General features: G+C 40.7%; 1 protein-coding gene across 1 annotated transcript in view; it reads right to left on the bottom strand.

Annotated features, from left to right (window-relative positions):
• cdkl5 (cyclin-dependent kinase-like 5) overlaps positions 1-21,040 on the bottom strand; it is a 37,980-nt gene that overhangs the window by 2,868 nt on the left and 14,072 nt on the right. Inside the window, exons 7-17 of the mRNA XM_037690245.1 lie at positions 19,731-19,821; positions 15,931-16,033; positions 13,206-13,292; positions 12,149-12,229; positions 11,842-12,017; positions 10,305-11,146; positions 9,758-10,098; positions 7,279-7,377; positions 6,922-7,027; positions 6,029-6,164; positions 3,740-3,845 (exon numbers count right to left, since the gene is read on the bottom strand). Of these exons, the coding sequence (XP_037546173.1) occupies positions 3,740-3,845; positions 6,029-6,164; positions 6,922-7,027; positions 7,279-7,377; positions 9,758-10,098; positions 10,305-11,146; positions 11,842-12,017; positions 12,149-12,229; positions 13,206-13,292; positions 15,931-16,033; positions 19,731-19,821 (2,168 nt within the window). The remainder of the gene's footprint in view (positions 1-3,739; positions 3,846-6,028; positions 6,165-6,921; positions 7,028-7,278; positions 7,378-9,757; positions 10,099-10,304; positions 11,147-11,841; positions 12,018-12,148; positions 12,230-13,205; positions 13,293-15,930; positions 16,034-19,730; positions 19,822-21,040) is intronic.

Genomic DNA, 21,040 nt, shown 5'->3' with positions numbered 1-21,040 from the left:
CCTGCCGTCCTCCACGTCGGTCTGTGGAGCAGAAGATGCAGAGCCACAACTTTCAACACAAACTGCTGACACAAACAGAGAATATAAAACTAAATAAAAACAACAGCAGAAGCTGGTCCACAGCCCTAAAAGGAACAGAAACTTAGCACGAATAAAACAGAGAAAAAGTGGCTCAGTTATTACATGAAAAAATAAAAGCAAGTGAAAACAATAATCATACGTTAATTTTGTAATTTATACATTAAAATGTTTGGGTCAATAGTTGATATAAATTTAAGCATTGTACTTTGTATAGTTCTTGAATTATTTAACTTTACAAATTTATTTGGCTCCTTAAAAAATATTGTTTTGTTTGAAATGAGCTTCAGCTGCTTTGTTTGTCTTCAATGCTCCTTTTAGCTACTGTTGAGCTAGTTGCATCTTTTAGCTGTGGTGTTGCTGGTTTTAGATGCTGCTCGGCCCGTTTTAACTTAACCAATTAATTTAACAAGTCATTCTTCAACAATGATTCACTCAGAATTTTTCACCAAAAAGCTCATTTCTATAGTTTAGGCTAATTTTAAAAACACAATAGAGAAGACAATGCCTCTGAGTCAAGGTTTGGTACAGATCTGATTTCCTTTTATTCCCCTCATTTTTTAAATCAACAATTCTTCTAGAGCAGAGGTGCCCAACGTGGGGCCCGCGGGCCAAAGTTGGCCCGCCAAGCTGTCCTCGTTACTATTGTATATTAAAATTTCCTTTGAAGAATCAATGTGTTTTCACTCAGTCATTCCACCCATTGACTTTAATGTTAGATGGAAAAGTTGGCCCAATGACTACCGTACATATGGGACTATTTATTTATGTTCATATTATTGTTGCTGTTAAGTTGTGTTGCTGTAGGACATGCCTTTTTTTACATTTTGTACTACATATACAGTACAGTACATATACATAATGAAATGCCAAAATTTCAAGATTTGTTTTAATTTTTTATATATGACTTATTTGTTATATTTTGTGTTCTGTAATGTTCTTTATTCAGAATGGAAGGTTAAATAACTGTATAATAGATAAATGGACTTTACTTAAGGATGTATTTGTATTTCATAAATTGTATGTTTGCATTTGGCCTGCAGCCCTCTGATAGATTTTAAATATGGCCCTCTCAGGGAAAAAGTTTGGGTACCCTTGATCTAGAGCATAAAAACACACGTGTAAGGATTCTTTTGTAGATTTCAGTTCAGCTAATACAATTAAGACAAGAAAACTAATGTCAAAATGGGTCTCTCTAGGATTAAATGCCACTCTTTGCAACAGGACTTCCTGTTAAATTGCTCAGTGTGCCAGAGTTGGTATGCTCTGATCCTCCTCTACAACTATTAACATTGGGACTCCACAGGGATATGTGCTTAGCCCACTGTTGCACTCAATATACACCCATGACTGCTCAGCCTTCTTCATGTCTAATGCTATCATTAAGTTTGCTGCTGACACCACTAATTGGTCTTATGACATACAGCGCTGAGGTTGTGTATAGTAAGGCAGTAAAACATCTGATACCATGGTGTGTAGATCACAACCTTGCACTGAACATTAACACCCCCCCCCCCCCCCCCCCCACACACACACAAAAAAAATCACATTTCCTTGCCATTGCTGGCTTGGACACCTCATGAATACATATTTCAGGAAATCAAGGCAAGTCCGTTTAGCTCCATTAAACATTGTTGGTGAAGTGGTGGAAAGGGTTAGCAGTTTCAAGCTTTTGGTCTTGTGACTGAGGTTCTGTCCTGGAACATCAGCACTTCCTTTGTAATAGGAAAGGCCCAGCAGCGCCTGTACTACCTGAGGAAACTACAGAGTGTAAAACTTCCTCAGCAGCTTATAGCGACCCTTTATAACTGAGCCATCAGTCGTGCACTAATGTTTGGTCTTCTGGTGCGGTTCTTCAGCTGCACCAAGGCTGAGCGACAGGCACTCCAGAGAGTAGCGAAGACAGTAAGACCATCAGCACTAACCTAACAAGGTTAAGTCAGGTCCTCCGGACATCTAGAGGACCTGACTTAACCTTGTTAGATTTTTCTACCTGGATTATTGAGCATGCATCAGGACATCAGGACTAACCTCCCACAGATCAGCACATTTTACACCAGCCACTGCCTGAGTGAAATATAACAAAGAACTGAATAATATTAAACCCTAAGCTAGCTGAATGTTAATGTGCTTTTCATACAAGGGTGGAGCGAATTTAAGACTTGGGAACTTATTTTAAAGCTGTTTTTAGATACCAGATGTGCTTGAAAGCATGTGATCGATATACACATTCAGCTTTCCACACAGGGCAATGTTTGACCTTCTCAGCTTACCATATTTACCTCGTCTGCTGTTTTTAATCACCAGAACCACAGAACGTGTCACAGCTAATTCCAGACAAACATATGAACATCTGAGCCAACCATTAACTGTTGGTGTGAAGTGCATCCGTTCAGATTGTTGTCTTATAAGAAAATAAAAACTGCAAACTTGTGTCCAGTTATCAAAGTGTGCATAGAACATGTATAAGAATATTAAAATATTTTCCACCTTCACACAAATGTTTTACAGGAGCAAAGAAAAAAGATTTAGCACAGTAATTATTATGTCACATTAGCTTTTACACTCCACTGCGGAGAACATTTCTCACATTATTTTCTGCTCTTGGTTTTAATTTCACCCTTTAATCACATAAATTCGGTCTCATTATCACCTGTTAAACATGTGCTGGTTTGAATTTCCATCTGGCATTTCTTTTAATAAAATTGTGGGAAAAAGTAGAAATGAGTTTAGCTGAAATCCAGACATTTGTGTAATAATTTTACCGGTTATTGTCATCGTCTCTTTTCATGTGCCGGAGCTTTTTTCTGATCCGTCTGATTGTCTGAATGTTTGTTGTGATTGTATTTCATTATGTTTTCAGCCCTGCAGAGTCTGTTTATTATGATCATCATTAGGAATGATTGCAGACAATGTGACTAAAAAATCCAAGTTATAATAAATCAGAATTACCCTTCAGGACCCTCGGGGGTTATCAGTCTCACAGGAAGTGCACAGAAATAGCTAAAGGTTCACATATAAATCATCATACAACTGGTCCAGAATGCAGCAGCCCAATTTTTAACCAGTACAGGCAAAAGAGAGCACATTACATCAGTTTTGGCCTCACTGCACTGGTTACCGGTTCACCTTAGAATCCAGTTCAAAATACTCCTGTATGTCTACAAATCGCTGAACAGTTTCGCCCCCCCATCTCTCTGATCTGATACAACCGTATGTCCCACCACGTTCCCTGTGGTCAGCGGACCAGTTGCTTCTCACAGTTCCAGGAACTCGTCTTAAGTGCAGAGGTGACAGGGCCTTCTCTGTAGCAGGACTAAGACTTTGGAACGAGTTACCTCTGCTTGTCAGACTGGTCCCCTCCCTTTCGGTTTTTAAATCCTGTTTAAAAACACTACTATTCAGTAGCTTTCAACACCAGAGGATCTGTGTTTTGAACCTGTACACTCCACACTGGTTTGTCATCATATTTATTATCTGCATCGTTTTTATGTCTATATTTTTGATTTACTTCATTTTGTATATTGCTTCGTGTGTTGACTATTGTTCTGTCTGTACAGCACTTTGGTTGGCCTTGTAGCTGTTTTAAGTGCTCTATAAATAAAATGGTATGGTATGGTATCATTTCCTGGATGAATAGATGATCATTAAAAAATCTTACTATTTGTGTCTTCTTCTTTTTCTTTTTAATAGACCTGAAGAAGCCTTGTTTTTCCTTCTCTTTGGTCGGCTCCGGAGGATTCATGACCATTGCCTCTGCAGCCGTCCTGAAGAACATGTGCAAAAATTTCACGTTTGTACAAGATCATGGGTAAATTGATTTTTTTTAAAGGCTTGTGGGTATAGCATAAATATGTAAGGTGACACACTGCAAATACACAGTCAGGAAAAAAAAAACCTTCCTGAAATAAAACTGAAGGGCTGAAAATGTAATGTAAGTTGTATGTTGTATTTTTTTTACAGTCCAACAGCCATGATTATAATCTCAGGTGCTCTTAAGAGATGATCTTTGTCATAGAATATGATGGTTATATGTTTTCAGGCCACGCACGTGCTAAAAAAATCTTTTAATAAATAAAACAGTGACGGAAACACCCAAGCACATGGACGATGATTACTGAAGGCTGATGACATCGGGCCAGGGATCAGGAACAGGCAGGAGAGTGTATTCACAGGCAAGAATGGTATTCACAGGCTGGAGTGTGTATTCACAGGCCGCTGTGTGTATTCACAGGCAGGAATGGTATTCACAGGCAGGAGTGTGTATTCACAGGCCGCTGTGTGTTTTCACAGGCATTAGTGTGTATTCACAGGCCGCTGTGTGTATTCACAGGCAAGCGTATGTATCACAGGCAGGAGTGTGTATTCATAGGCAGAAGTGTCTATTCATAGGCAGGAGTGTGTATTCACAGACAGGAGTGTGTATTCACAGGCAGGAGTGTGTATTCACAGGCCACTGTGTGTATTCACAGGCAGGAGTGTGTACTCACAGGCACGAGTGTGTATTCACAGGCAGGAGTATGTATTCACAGGCAGGAGTATGTATTCACAGTCTGCTGTGTGTATTCACAGGCAGGAGTGCGTATTCACAAGCAGGAGTGTGTATTCACAGGCATGAGTGTGTATTCACAGGCTGCTTTGTGTATTCACAGGCAGGAGTGTGTATTCACAGGCAGGAGTGTGTATTCACAGGCAGGAGTGTGTATTCACAGGCAGGAGTGTGTATTCACAGGTTGCTGCGTGTATTCAAAGGCAGGAGTGTGAATTCACAGGTCGCTGTGTGTATTCACAGGCAGGGGTGTGTATTCACAGGCAAGAGTGTGTATTCACAGGCAGGAGTGTGTATTCACAGTCCGCTGTGTGTATTCACAGGCAGGAGTGTGTATTCACAGGCAGGAGTGTGTATTCACAGTCCACTGTGTGTATTCACAGGCAAGAGTGTGTATTCACAGGCAGGAGTGTGCATTCACAGTCCGCTGTGTGTATTCACAGGCAGGAGTTTTTATTCACAGGCAGGGATGTGGTGCTCAGTGCATTCTTCTTCTCTTTCCTCTTCTAAAACAAATAATGGAACTCCCACTTCCTCGTCAAAGTCCTCACTCTTTTGTCTCAGACATTTTTTTTTTTTTCAGCTCTACCTCTTCTGTCCGAGAGGTTCTGGCTCCTCGGCTCCATCCCTCACCTCAAACAGAAGCTGCATCTTCACGTTCAGACATCCCCTCATTGTTTTGACTCAGACACACTAAAACTGACTAAATTAAACACCAAACACACCACACTACAGCCTAACTATAAAATCCAAACTTGCTATCACAAATCTCTGTAATCTCATCAATCATTCCCGCTCTCACTGTTTCTCTATCGCTGCCAAACTTCCTTCAACTTTTGCGTCTTGTTCTTCTTTCTATAATGACTTTGGGCCTCAGTCAGAAAGGAGGTGGGGGTGTTTTCTCCATGAGACTGCCCATCTTTGCGGTCTCGCATAATTAGGTCTGTGACGTCACATCCACACATGGAAGTGAAAGGGCTGTTTCCAAAGCTGCCACTAAAACAGCTTGAATCTGACACAAAAATTGTTTTCAAAACCAGTGTGTGTTACTCTTCAGTGTTTGCCACATAACATATTTATTTGTTATCTCTACCATATTTCACTGGATATGTAATACGAATAAATGGTGGGTTTTGGACTTTATGCCAAAAACTTGTTCATTGTAAAAACAAAGAGTAATCATGGTCAATGCAAATGTTATTAATATTATTAAAATGAAACACTGGACAGACTTTGGAGAAACATACAGGAAGTAGTCATCAGATGTGTTGAACTAAATTAATTTAAATAAATAACATGGCCGTGTTCTTAAGTGTCAAATATTTTTGAAAACTGTAGATAGAAGAGTTAAAACTCAGCTGAAGTGGCATCACCCAAACACAACGTATTGATAATTCTCACCAGTCGAAAGCCGTCTGGCGTTTGGAGTGACTCCCCACGCCACCCGGGTCCCCGGCTACAACGGGTCCCACCGGTCCTCGACCTGGACCAACACCTTCGTGGAAAGAAGAGGAGTTATCCGGTCTGGGGGAGGGGACTGAAGAGAAACGGAGGAGAGAACATGACTCAAATGATGTTTCTACACGTTTTAAAGAGTTGTGTTTGATGGGGAAATCTGTTTTAAGATGATTTTCTATCGTTTTACAAAACAACAACATCCTTTACTTTTCTTGGAGGATCAGTCACCTGGAAATCAGACGATTTTTCAGGATCTGTAGGTTTTGTTTGGGATCTTTTGTGTTTATGTTTTGTTTTCTGTGGTTTGGTCACTTCTCCTCACTTGGTTTCTGCCACCCTGCCCCGCCCATCTGCACCTGCTTCCTGTTTCACCTGTCACAGCTGCAGTCACTTCTCTCATCAGCCTCAGTTCCTTTAGTTCCTCGGCTTCACTTCTGTCACCAGGGATTATAAACGCCTCGCTCTGTTTCTCTGTGCCTGCCCTCAGTTTCGTGAGTTCTGCTGTCAGCTTGTTTTGTAAAGTTTAGGTTTATTTTTCAGCTCCTCGAGTCAGAATTCCTGAGTCCAAATTGTGACAAGTTTGGGATTAAATCTGGTTGTTTTTGGACCTGTGGTGCAGCTATAATGAGCTGTCAGTCAAAGACTAAGAGTCTGAGCAGCGTTTTGTCCCATCATATTCTCTGGATGAACACAGATGATGTTCAGTTCACAGTGAAGATGCTGCTGACGGCTGTGAACTCTCACAGGTAAAATCATCAGTCTTTGCTTTTCACAGAGCTCAGTGACATCACTTATCTTTGTAAGCGTGCTTTGATTTGGTGTTTCTTGCCCCTCACCTCTGTAGAAACTGCCGACTCGTCGAGGCATGGACTCGGTGAAGATCATGCGGTTCTCTTTGGCGGATCCTCCATCGTCACCGTGGGGGTCGTGATACATACCAACCTGAAAGGTGCACACCATGCTGATGAGTAAACACACCGAGGCAGGAGGTTCCTCAGTATCTTTGTGTCTGATAATCCCACTTGTCTTTGCGTCAACACGAGACACTCAGGTTACATTTATACCAGCGACAACATGCAGTGAAGCTTTGGCCTGACTAGAAACAGGAAAGTGCTACAGAAACCAGCAGTTAGAGAAGAGCTGCCCTGCGTGCTGGGTGGAGTTGGAGGTAGGGAGGAACCAGCGGGTCGGACCTCGTTTTTAGAGCGCTGCGTATGAAAAGCAGCTGGGTTGTCCCTCGTAGAGTCTTTGATGGGGCAGGGGTGGCTCATGTCTTTAGGGGGCTGCTCACTCTGTTGGGGAGACGGACAGGCGCAGGTCAAAGCAGACTGGAGAAGCAGCAATGATGCAGAGGCAATGACAACGAGACAGGGACCCAACACACACACATCAACCCGTGAAACACACACACACACTCGCTCAGTTTTAGAGCACACAAAATCACCCTTACAAAGAAAACCAACATTTCACGTCAGTGAGCTGAGTTAAAGGAAAGTTCTTCTCGTCAACCTGCCACATCTGTTAGAGGTTCTGCAGGTGTGCACTTCACCTGTAAACACGTGTTTGAAACTGTTTTAAAAACCAAACACGCTCCAGCTGTGCCATATTTACACCTTCATAAGGTGATGTGAAGGATTTGTTAACACGTTGAACTCTTTAAGAAAGCGGTTATCTAGTTTCGATTCAAATCTTTTGCAGTAAAATGTACCAAAGACCAGATTTATCACAGTACTTGGAAAGATAAACAGACTTTTTTAACTTTTAAAGGCTTCTCTGTTTGTGTTCCTTGAACTTTTCCACATTTTGTCAGGCTACAATAAAAATACTTTGACGTTTGTGTCAAAGCATTTTACTGGGATTTTATGGGACAGAACAACGCAAAGTGGTGCATGAAGTGGAAGGAAAATAACTCCTGGTTCTTAAAATGTTTTACAAATAAAAATCTGGAAAGTGTGGCATTTTTTAAAAAATATTCTGAGACACCAAGCCACCTTCAGATAATCAGTAAACAGAGGCAACCTGTGTACAATTCAATCTCAGAATAAATCCAGATGTTCTGTGAGCCTCAGGGGTTTGTTACAGGACATCATGAAGACCAAGGAACATAGCAGACTAGTCAGGGAGAAAGTTTTTGAGAAATGTGAAGCAGGATTGGGTTTTAAAACAACATCCCAGGCTTTGGACATCTCACAGAGAACAACTGTTGTCAAGGGAATGTGCATAATTTGCACCCACCATGCTCCATAATTTTCACTGCTACTGTTATTGTGAATGATATTAAAATGTTCTTTGATCCCTACTGACCCCAAGTCAGGTTCATAGTGCTTTTTCCACCACAACACTGTGAAATGACAAACATGGCCGTCCATCTAAACTGACACTGATCTAAGGCGCGGGGAGGGGGGGGGGGGGGATTTTTCCCAGAGGGCCAAATGAAGATATTTATAGGGACTGATGGGCTGCAGAGAGAGTTGGAAAATACATTTTCTTTAAGACAGATAATCTGGAAGATTTATGCTTTATAACATGTCTCCCCAGTACTCTGAGAATATTCTGTAAACTGGCTCTTGTGACAATATATTTGTTGAATATGAAAAAATAAGATATACATTAGCTTTTTGGAGTCTTTAAGTTTTAGTATAGTTCTGGAACCACAACTTTGAAAATGTTGTAGCTGATCTTAATCCAAATGTTTTTTATGAATTTGTCCAAAATATTTACTTTAGATTTCCTAAATTCCATCCATCAAATGATGATTTCTATCAACTTATTTTAAAGTTGCTTCAGTTTCGATTAAGTATATCAGGCCGGATGGAGATAGTCCAAGGGTCACTTTTGGCCTCGGCCCATATGTTCCCCACGTCTTATCTGGAGAAGCCAAGATGCTCCACTGTAACTCTGAAGGAGATCACAGCTCAGGACAATCTGTTCATGGGACAATAAGAAATCCAACGCTGCACGTCACTCACTGTGAAGCACGGTGGGGGCAGCATCATGCTGTGGAGAAGCTGGTTAGAGTTAACGATGGGAGATAAATACAGGATAATCCCAAAGGTTCACGTTCTAGCAGAACAAAAACTCAAAAGCAGACAGATCTACAGTGGAATGGGTCAGATCAAACTAAGTCCAGATCCTGAATCTTACTGAAAACCTTTAATAAATCTTAAAAACTGCTGTTCACAGAGACTCCATCCGGCCTGACTGAGCTGTTTGACAAAGAAGAATGGGACAAAATTCAGGCTCCAGATGGACAAAGCTGATAGAGGAAAAAAAAAAAAACCCTGCAGCTGGACGTGCAGTAAAAGGTTGTTTTACAAAATATTGACTCACATTTCTCAGACTTTTATTTGTAAAGAATTGGAAAAACTCATTTTTCTTCCACGTCATAATTCTGTACTACTCTATGTTGGTTTTAAACCCTTGTAAAAAGTTTGAAGTTTGTGATTAAAATGCAATAAAATGTGGAAAAGAAGTTCAAACAGAATGAAAACTTTCCTACTGAGTTCACGTCACAGTGGTGTTGTTACCACGGAGACGGGAACATCTACTGAATCATCTGATGGACGAAAGGAAGCACCAGCTGAAATTATGAATCTTTGTGCTGACAAAGCCAGTTTCAGCGTTTTTAAGACAAACGCTTGTGTTCGAACTCTCAGGATGAGCGTAACTGACCCTCGTCATGTCGTCGGTGCAGTCCTCCCTCGAGGAGCTGACTGAGTGTCCGGTCAGGGTGGTCCGGTGCTGCAGCTGAGGGGACAGGAGCTGCAGGCTGCTGGCTCTCGTTGGGATGTTCTGCCCCGGTGGAGGCAAACCCGCCATGCCGCCTTCCACTGCGTGCGGTCGATGGCGTTCCCTCCTCACGTACATGGAGTGCCGCTGAGGTCGCTGCTGAGAGGAGAAGGGGGAGGTGTAGCCTAGTCCGTAGTGATACGACTCGTGTGGAGACGGCAGAGTGTGGGTGCTGGACATGGCCGGTCCTCCTGGGTCCAAAAGCTCTGGAGCGCCAGCATCTTCTGGAGAAGAAGGCAGAGTTAAAAGTCTGCAGGGTCATACTCTGACGTGTCATGAATCAGTGGACAGAGTTGAATCAAACTTTAGATTTAAATCTACAACTGATTCACTTCTGAGTCAACTCAATCCAAGATGGCCTCCATGTCTGAAGCATCAGAACCATGAAACAGACGTGTAGCAACAAGTCTGGACAGCCTCCTGGACTCACCTGGGGCTAAAGATTTATGCCTGGATTTGTGTCTGGATGAGGAGTCCAGCGTGCTGCTCTCCATGCGGACATTACCACTGCTTCGAGAGGCGGGGCTGTGCCCGGACCGATCGCTGTGTCTGGTTGAGGGGCTGCCGGGGGGTCCTGGAGGTCCTTGAGGGGCATTGAGGTCTAAACAGCTGGCAGGGAAGAACCGGGCTCCGGGTCCTTGAACAGCTGCCGGGTTGGCATTGGGGTCATCGGGATGAAGTCGACCGTCGCTGAGGTTTCCCACAGATTTGGCGTCGCTCAAAGCACCGTGGCTCTTGGACAGGCTGAGATAAGAGGCCGAGCTTTTAGAAGAGGAGGACATGGACCCGTGGGCGGAGTCGGCCATGCTGTGGGTGTGGCGGCCATGTTGCTTCTCTCCTCCAGACTGCAGTGTGTTGGTTTTATTTTCCAGGAAGTTGTGTCGGCCGGCCTGTTGCTGCTGCTGCTGCTGCTGCTGCTGAGAGCGAGACGAGCTCGGTTTACTGAGGCTGTACTTCGCTCCGTGTCCCTGATCCGTTAACTTTGTGGACGGTCCCAAACTGAAATCAAACTCCGTCTTGTTCTTCGCTTCTTTGGGACTGAGGAGGTGCGGCAGGTTGTTGTTAGCCAGGTCTTTGCTGGAGGAGGCAGAGCGGTTCAGGGTCTGCGACAGGTACTGGCCCTTCGGGTGGAGCGTCGGGCTCAAACTGGACGGAGCCGGCTTGTTGCCGTTCAGGAAGCTCTCGTTGCTGAGGTGATGGAGGTCGCCGTGACGAGGGAGGCTGGAGCACTCTTTGCTGGTGGAGCGACGACTCGAACTCTTGTTGTGACTCCTGGAGGACCCGAGAGAGGCGATGAATTAATCCTTATCCTCAAACCTGAATCTTACACAAAAAAGGCTCCAAAAACACACTGAATAATACTTGAAGGATTTATTTATGAGTGTTTGTTAAATAAATAAATGTGTGAAAATGTCACGGCTTTATTTAATTTAGACCAGAGGTGTCCAATCTGGTCCTGGAGGGCCACTATCCTGCATGTTTCACCTGTTTCCTGCTCCAACACACCTGATCCGATGGTTCAATCACCTCTTCATGTTCTGCAGAAGCCCATTAATCACACATTGATTGAAATCAGGTGTGTTGGATCAGAAAAACATCTGAAACCTGCAGGATGGTGGCCCTTCAGGGACAGGACTGGACACGCCTGGTAAACCAAAGGTGACCTGTTCTTGTTGTGTTTCAGAACAAGAAGCCTTGATCCACTGAGCAGGTGACTGTATGAGGACAGGTGGGGTGGCAGGTAAACGTGACAAACAGGAAAGCCGAGGGAAACACTGACAGGAACGTGGAGCAAAAACACAGACGAACAGAAAACGTCAACAGAAACAACTTACAGGAAACTACTGATACAAAAACTGAAAACACTGAAAAACAAGAAAAAAATCAGCAAGACAAATCAAAACTCTCCAAACGGTGACATATTGTGTCATTTATTGGAAATAAAGTAAAACCTGACGTGGTCAGACCTCGTGGGAACCGTGTTCTCTCCGTGGTGGTGGGTTTTCCTCTTGGAGGAGCGTGGCGGGTTTGGAGACGCAGGAGAAGATTTTTCTCGCTCCACCTGCCTCAGAGGCTGAAAGACGGGATGGTTTAAACTCTGCTCAGTTAGAAAACGCTCCGTCGGGTTCAGCAGCAACAGATTCTGAGAGGAAAACACAAAGAGACGTTTCAGGGAGTTATTTAACCGCTTGTCTTTATTATACAGCTACAAACATTTACAAATATATAAATGGAAAGACTGAAGTAGAAGGTTTGCACGTTTCTTTGCCTTACCTTCATTAAATCCAACATCAGACCGCTCATGATGCCTTGGTACCTCCGCTCCAATGTCTGCGGGTGAGTGACTGAAGGAAACTGGGACACAAACAAACACCCGTCCTGATCTTTGTTGTTTTTTACTTGCATGCAGCCGATGTTTTACCAGGAAACAAGATTATGACATGAAACGTCCGTCAATAAGATATTATACAGCAATCTATCAAGGTCAAGGTCAAAGTTCTTTATTGTCATTCACATTACATGTGGTGCATGAGGTGGAACAAAATTATAGCATATAGCCTATAACATAAGCCTGGACAAAGATCTTGTATAAACTTTGACCTTGATTTGTGACCTTGACCGTAGAGCTGGAGTAATGAGAAGATTATGCAGCAAGCCTCTAGTGATGATGCGTACGTATTAGAAGTTTCAATACATTATCTTGAGTGGATCAGAAGTTATGGTCCAGGTAAGCAAAGACTTTGTATTATAGTTGACCTTGATTTTTGACCTTGACCTTGAAGCTGGGGTGATAAAAGAATACACAACATGCTGTGTACTGGTGGTAAACATTCATATCACGCTTTGTTAAATTATCTTGAGCAGATCAGAGTTTATGGTCTGGAAAACAAAGATCTTGTTTTAAATGTGACCTTGATATGTGACCTTGACCTTGAAGCTAAGGAGATGAAAATATTACATAACACACCATCTAGTAATGAAGCATAAGTGTATGAAATTTTGTTAAATGATCTTGATCAGAAGTTACAGGTCAGACAAGAGAACGTTTACAGGCGTACACAGTCTGTACCAGGACACGTTCACCTTAGACAGGCGTACAAAAAGTAAGTCTCAGTTCAGATATCACACAAACTCACTACCGCAAAAAAAAAATGCTGCAAGGTCTTCTGGGAGATTTTCTCCTGCTGCTAAACTGAACTGCCTCTCATGACTCATAGCGGTCCACTCAGTCATGGTTCTGGGAACGCTGCCACGGGAGAACGACGTGGAAGGAGACATAACGGAGGAAGAAGAGAGATGAAGGTGAAGAGGAGGAGGTGTGGTCTCCTACCCTGATTCCATGGAACCGCGGGTTGTTGTAGAACAGTTTCATCTGCTCTGCAGGAAGTGGACCCAGAACCTTCTGGATGGTGAAGAGCTGGAGATAAAAAAAACAGAAACTAGTTTAGTATGAAGTAATCTGAAATGAGCGCTAAACGTTTTAATGGCACTCGTTACACAATAAAAAATACTTTTTTTTAAATTAATTTATTCACCTTGAGAAGAGCTGACAACTGATTTTTAATATATTGAGTTTATAACATTAACTAGAAACAAGTCAAATAAAATGCACTTTAGTTGGAAGGATTTTTATTTATTAAAAGCACCATTGTTTACTTTTTTGTCTGTGTGTGCTGGTGTGTCTGTCTGTTAGCAAAATATCTGTTGAACCCACTTTATAGATTTTTATGAAACTTTCAGGAAACGATCAGTGGATGAGCATCTACAACTGATTAACGTCTGGAGTCAAGATGATTCAAGATGGCCACCACAGCTATAAACAGTAGCCAACACAAAAAGTGGCTTTACCTAAGTATTTTTTTTTTTTTTATTATTAATATGTTTTGTTTGTTTTCATTTATTTTACCAGTGAGGTCAATTGAGAACCAGTTCTCATTAACAAAAGATGGCCTGGCTAAGAAGCAGGACGACATAAAACACCAACGAGAAAAGCAGCAAAACACAAAACAAACAACATGAATCAACTATTATTAGCCCAAACACAGAAAAGAGCATCGTGATCAATAAAACCAAATAAATAAAAAAAAACAAGTTGTACTCCAATGTCCTCGTCTCTGAGGGATTTAAATAATGAATGTTTGTAGTTTTGGAGATTAGTGTTTTTCTAAACTGGAATTGAGCAGACAACTAGAGAAATTGTATTTCCTGTGAAAATGCAATGTGAATACTTATTCTGGCTGGAGGCTATTCTATAAAACTAACTTTTCCGGTGAGAGCTTGGATAAGAGTGTGATCTTGTAAGTGCATTTAATGTTCTGTGAATGCTGGACTGCTCTCTAAAGCGTTTTAAAACATACCATACCATTTTATTTATAGAGCACTTAAAACAGCGACATGGTCAACCAAAGTGCTGTACAGACAGAACAACAGGTAAAACACAAAGTAATATACAAAATGAAGTAAATCAGAACTATAGACATAAAAACGATGCAGATAATGACGACTAACCAGTGTGGAGCATACAGGATCAAAACACAGATCATCTGGTGTTGAAAGCTACCGAATAGTAGTGGGTTTTTAAACGGGACTTGAAAACCGAAAACATATGATGAACTACACCTTGGTCTGTTTGGAAATCTCCATTTTTCCACAACAGTCATGGTCAGGAGAAAACTTCTTCATGCTACATGAGAATCAACCCCAATACAAACACTGAGCTTAAATAAATTGTGCAATAGTGTCCAAAAACTTCTTTAAAAAGTATTCAGTTGATCCAAAATGCTGCTGCCAGAGTCTTAACTGGAGTTAGTGGGAGAGATCATATCTCTCCAGTTTAAGCTTCTCTCCACTGGCTCCCTGTCAAGTCTAGAATTGAATCTTACTTCTAACCTACAAAGCTCTCAACAACCTAGCTCCATCTTATGATTGCGATCTTATTGTTCCATATTTTCCTAACAGAGCACTTCGCTCTCAGACTGCAGGCTTACTCGCGGTTCCTAGAGTTTCCAAAAGCAGAATGGGAGGAAGATCTTTCAGTTCTCAGGCTCCACTCTTATGGAACCAACTTCCAGTTTCTGTCCGTGAGGCTGACACATTGTCCAGTTTTAAGACTGGGCTCAAGACTTTCCTTTTTGTTAAATCCTATAGTTAGGGTCAGCTTGTCATGCTTTCTTAAGCTTAGACTACTGGAGGACAAATTGACCTCATTTCCTTAAATGAATTGTTAAAATTGAAAAGTTTTCATTTGATGCTATTTCTATCTTAACATGTGATCCTTGACCTGCCATTGTGTATCTGTTCCTCTCAAACTCAGCCGGACGAAGCAGATGTCCGCTTGTCCTGAACCTGGTTCTGCTAAAGGTTTCTTCATGAGGGAGTTTTTCCTTTCCACTGTCGCCTTTATGCTTGCTCAAGATGAGAGTTCTGCAATGGCGTTAAACTTAAAGCAGTCTGCTCCTCAGATAAATAATGTTAAATTATTATTTTATATATGAATGTTTCTGTTCAGTGCCCTGAGACGACTTCTGTTGTGACTTGGTGCTATAGAAATAAACGGAATTGAATTGAATTGCACAAGATCTTAGTTTAAAATTTTGACTAGTTATTTGGAGTTAACTCGGTCTGTTATCAAATATCTAATAACGTCAGAATCTGTATTTTAAGCAGTTTTAAAAGCTTTTCATGTTTGTTATTTAAATTTGTTTCTTTTGTGTTGATATTTACGCATTTCATTTTTTTTCCCCCCTGCGATGCATCTTTTACAGTTTTCTGCAGCTTTTTGCTGCATGTGAAACTCTATTTCATCAGTAACACTGGAACAATGGGACATGCTCATTACCATCAGGTTGTGATTGAACTGACGCATGTTTATAAGAAGGTCCCATTAAATAAAAAGGTGCTATTTGCAGAACAAAACTATGCGTTAAGTCCAAAAGATAAAAAGACATAAACAAACAGAATTGCCTAAAGAGCTCCCAGAAAACAGCAAGACTGTGAATTATTTCTTCCTTCTCTTCATCTTTGTCAGATCAGGTACTTTTTGAAGCTTTACCAACCTGATCAATTTCACTTTCCCCTGGAAACAGAGGCTGTCCGTCACTCAGCTCCCCGAGGATGCAGCCTACCGACCACATGTCCACGGCCTTTCCATACGGAGCCCTGAGACACAAAACACCTTTTATCAGGAAAAAAATTAAACTAATGAAAAATGTCAGCAACTGGGACATGGTAGCGAAGTGGTTAGAGCCGTCTCCTCACAGCGAGAAGGTCGCAAGTTCCATCCCTGGCCTTTGTGTGTGACATTTAAATGTTCTCCATGTGCATGCAAGGGTTTTTCTGGGTACTCCAGTTTCCTCCCATGGGGTGTCCCCCACCTCTCCCACAGTAACTGCTGGAGACAGACACCAGCTCCCTGTGACCCAGAAAAGGGACCAGGTCAAGAAGATGGATGGATGTCAGCAAATCACATGAAGCTCTCAGATCAGTGGTGCCCAGTCCTGGTCCTGGAGGGCCACTATCCTGCATGAGATACTTTTCTGCTCTGACACATCTGATGTGAATGACTGAGTGATTAACAGACTTTTGCAAAACTTAAAGATCTGCTGAAGAGCAGCGTAACGACTAAAACACGCAGGATGGTGGTCCTCCAGGACCAGGATTGTGGACTACAGCCTTAGATGAATTTTTGTGAAAATAAAGGAGGAGGATGGAGTGAAAAATAATGATTTATTAAAATAAAAAAACGTTAGCACGGACCGAAATAAAGAGGTGAATTTAGTGATTGTGGAGAAAAAGATGGTTCCTTCTGAGGGAACAGAACCAAGGATCCTGGTGAGAGTTCTGGCAGCAGAGAGGCTCAGGAGCGCTGGTGTTGGAGGGAGAGGATCTGAGTGGGAGGCATGCAAACGCCGTCTTGGTAAATGTTCCAGGGCAGTTTTCTAAATCAAGCTGCAGCACCAAAGCTAAATGACGCTCAGCTGTCTCCGATCGTTTTATGCAACAAAAACAACGAAAGCAATGCGAGAAATTAAATCCAAACGTTTGATTTTCGGTTGCAGCTAAAATCTCAACGAGGAAATAATTTAAATTCCGGAGCAAAAACTGCAGAATGAGCCGATTAACACCAAATATAAAGGTAAAAGTATGGACATCATCAAAGGACTGAAGTGATTTTATTTATTCATTTCACAAAGGACGAGGTTTTATCAGATTTTTGTATTTCTCAAATAATTTATAATTAAATAATCTTTCCGTTTTGACACATCTGGCAGATAAGTTGTATTAATATTTCCATTTTATTGGAAAATGTGTCACAAAACGAACAGTTTTAGTTTTATTGCCTGTTGCCACTGAAGATGGGCAACCATCAAATTGCTTATCTGCCTGTTAGCAAAATTTCTCATGGACCTCTGGACAGATTTTAAGCAACCTTTCAGAAAGTAATCAATGGATGTGAAACTATATCTGAGTAAACTGGTTTAAAATAGCCACCACAGCTAAGCTACCTTAGCTAACATAAAAAAATGCTATAATTTAATAATTTGAACAGATATTGAATTAAACTATGGTGTGGTAGTAGCTGAAAGTCATTCCCAACATATACTCCAAACTCTAATAAATCAAAAGATGTTTTTGTTTGAAACGTTGTCAGGCAAAGCAGCGATCTACATTCCTTCAAGAAAAGCTGCTTTTCTATTTATTTATTTATGAGTGGACGAAAACTTATTCTAGAGAGAAATCTCCAGTTTAAACAAAATGGGAACAATTGTTTGTTTTATCAGAACTCATGAGTCCAGTGATTCCCTCCTGAACCCAGATCTTTCTGTGGATTCCAGTTTTAAAAAGCCCTCAGCTTCAGGTTTGATTGTTAAAACATTTACACAATTCTTAGTTAATCAGAAGAAGTTTCTGTTTCGAGCTTTAAGATAAATCTGGGATGAAGCGGGACACTGAACTCTGTGGCTGCACAGCTCAGTCACAATAAATTATTGTAGAAGTCATCTGTAGTTTTAAGTCTTTTCAGAAGACGTGAGATGTTTCAGACCTTTTATCTCAGTTTGCACTCATTAGCACAGTGGCTATTTAAAGCTTCTTTAATGCTATTTTATATAAAAATCAAGTATTTTATATTTGATGACTCAGAAGTGATTGATCTTTAATAAATCCAAGTAAAAAATGATTGAACTGAAGCTGACATTTTTTATTTGGGGGGAATTAAAAGAGCATCTATAGAGGAAATTACATTTTATTTTAAAATGCATGAATGCTAAAAACGCTGAGTGACCAATATATTTTGGAAAAACTTAAAACTGAGCTGTTAAAGTTAAAGAAAGGCAAAACATCCATCCATTTTCTCTGGAGGTGGGGGACACCTGCGTTTATGTCTGTGGGAGGAAAAACCGGAGTATCCAGAGAAAACCCACAGGGAGAACATGTAAACACCCCACAGAACAACTAGGAGGCGAACCTGCGGCCTTCTTGTTGCGAGGCAGCAGCTCACCACTGCTCAACTGTGCCACCAAAAGCAGAACACTAAAAACTGAAAGAGGCAAAGCACTAGCCTAAAGCTGAAACAATAAAAGGGGAGCTGAAAGCTAAATGTAGCAGCACACAAGATAAAAGCAGCACATATATCTTAACATATGAAAATAGCATCAGAAAGAAAACTCAAAAGGCGTGCTTAAAGTTGAATTAGAAAAACTTTGGCCAAAATCAAAAAAAAAAAAAAAAAAATTAGCTAAAAGTATCAAATAATGAAGCTTAAAATAACAATTGACTAACTTAAACTTAACATTACAAAAAGCTAACGGAAATCTCAAAATATCAAAACTGCTGTTTTTTAATACCTAAAAGTCTAAAAATGTTTGCTAGAAAATAAAATTGCAAATAGCTTGCTTAAAGCTGAAGTACAGTAAGAATCTGTTGGACTCCTGGCAAGGACCAATGCAGACATGTTCCTGTTTGTAGTTTTCTACATTCGCCTTATAATCTAGCTGTTTTTGCTATTTTTTTGCCAACTTATTTTAATTAGTAAAAAATAAATAAATCTGTATGCCTCTTTTGTGATTGTCTACTGTTGTCCATTGTTGTCATCATTCTTTGTTGAAATCAGGTCTCTCTTGTAAATGAGTCCTCGAGGCTCAATGGGATTAACATATCTAAATAAAGGTTGAATGAAAACAGTAGTGAAGTGGTAGCTAAAAAAAAAGGCTAAAATTGTTAAATGATTAGCTAGAAGTTAAAGGTATCAATGGATAGCTAAAAGATACAAACATGTGTCTTTATAGAAACAGCTGAAAGAAAAAGACAAACCTGGAAACTAAAATAGCAAAAGGGTAGTTAAAAGCTAAAGCAACAAATTTGTAGCTAAAAATTAAAGGCCAGCCAAAAGTATCAAGAGGTTAGAAAGCTAAAAGTAGCAAATGGTTATGTCAAAGCTAAAACCAAAGAAAGGTAAAATCTCAAAAAAGAAAAATGATTTTTAATAGCTAACTGTAGCATAAATCTACCTAAAAGCTAAAAGTAGCTTAAGCAAAGCCAGTAGCTGAAGCAGAAAAAGTGTTTTTGAAGGAATTGAACTTCTCTCAATGTGTTGTGAAGGGAATTGTAAATAAAGCTACACGGAAAATAATAAACAAGTTTATTTTTTATGAATCATCATTCAGACAAATATTGCAAATGGATTGTAGCATTAAATGTTACACTACGAGGAAGAAATGTTGGAATTTATTTTTCTTTTATGCAATTAAAAAAATAATAAACTGTGATGAAACTTTTAAAATATTCTGCAGGGACCAGTCAACAGAACCTCTTCGTTCCATTGCTCTGAATAAATTGTTCTCGCACACAGACTCACCCCAGCAGCAGCTCAGGTGAGCGGTACCACCTCGTGGCAACGTACTCTGTGTAGTTGGCATCTGTTCCTTCAGACAGGTTACGAGCAAAACCTGAGCCGGAGGGGAACGAATGAATCAGTTAGAGCTCGTTGTGTCAGGAACAAAACCATACACCAGAAAGAAAAAACGTTAAAACATTCAGATGAGCTGGAAGTTACAGTGTCTTTGTCATGTGACCAAACTAATTAGTTTTGTCACTGCAGGCGGCCTGCTTCAGATAACCGCTCTTCAGAGTCCATTTTAAGCAAGAAAAGTCACAATAAACAGAACGCCGGCTCCAACAGTGAATAACAAACAAATCTCACCCCAGCTGACTCACTGGGAGCACGTTAGCCAATTATTCAGCGCTAACTGACTGTGGGATTTTGGCAAATACTCATCCAAATGTGGAACACACACATAGAGCGCTGCACAATGGCAAAAACATGTGCCCTATTAATATATTTAACTGTGTTTTAAAGAGGAGGAAGGAGTCTATTATTAACACGACTTTGATTTGCCTGAAATAAACACCAGCAGGGAAGGTTTGGAGCACTGGCTGGAAAAGCTTTCCAGGGACAGAACTGATCCATCTGACATTACGGTGTCAAAATAAAGGTGGGACTTCTCTCAAGAAACCAAGAACAGGAAGACAGACGGGTCTCAATCACAGAACAGATTCAACAAAAACACAAAGATCTCAACAAGGCACAAGTAAAAGTAGAGATTTTCAGCAAAAATGCAACATGGATGCTGAGATTTAAAGGACATTGCTGAAGAAGCTGAAAGAAAAGCTAATAGCTAAGTGTAGCAAAATGTTAGTTAAAAGCTAAAAGCTGCCAAATGTACTATAAAACAGAAAAGAAAAAATAGCAAACTGCCATTCAAAATTGGCAAAATCCTAGCTAAACTAACAATAAGTTGCAAAATAATAGTTTTACATAGCAAGATTATAGCTAAAAGGTAAAGTGGCAAACTGCTAGCTAAACATGACCTAATGATTGCTCAAAGAAGCAAGAAAACAACAACGTAAAATTTGTGAAACACTATGTGAAAGTAGCAAAATACATTCACAACCTAAACTTGCTAACTAAAAAAGCCAGTATACTAGTTGAAGCTAAACGTAGAAAAAATACTAGCTATAAGTAGCATTATGCTAAAAGCCAAATGTAACAAATAGCTGGCTAAAACCTAAACGGAGCACAATTAGCAAACTGCCTCAAGTTACAAAATGCTATTCAAAAGCATTAATGTGATTTATTTTTAAATCACTTAATGTTTTATATATATA

The sequence above is a fragment of the Nematolebias whitei genome, chromosome 2, assembly GCF_014905685.2.
Source record: "Nematolebias whitei isolate Nwh7 chromosome 2, NemWhi1, whole genome shotgun sequence".
In the NCBI taxonomy this organism is placed as follows: Eukaryota; Metazoa; Chordata; class Actinopteri; order Cyprinodontiformes; family Rivulidae; genus Nematolebias; species Nematolebias whitei.
The sequence above is the reverse complement of the archived record's forward strand: the minus strand, read 5'-3'. Positions and strand labels throughout refer to the sequence as shown.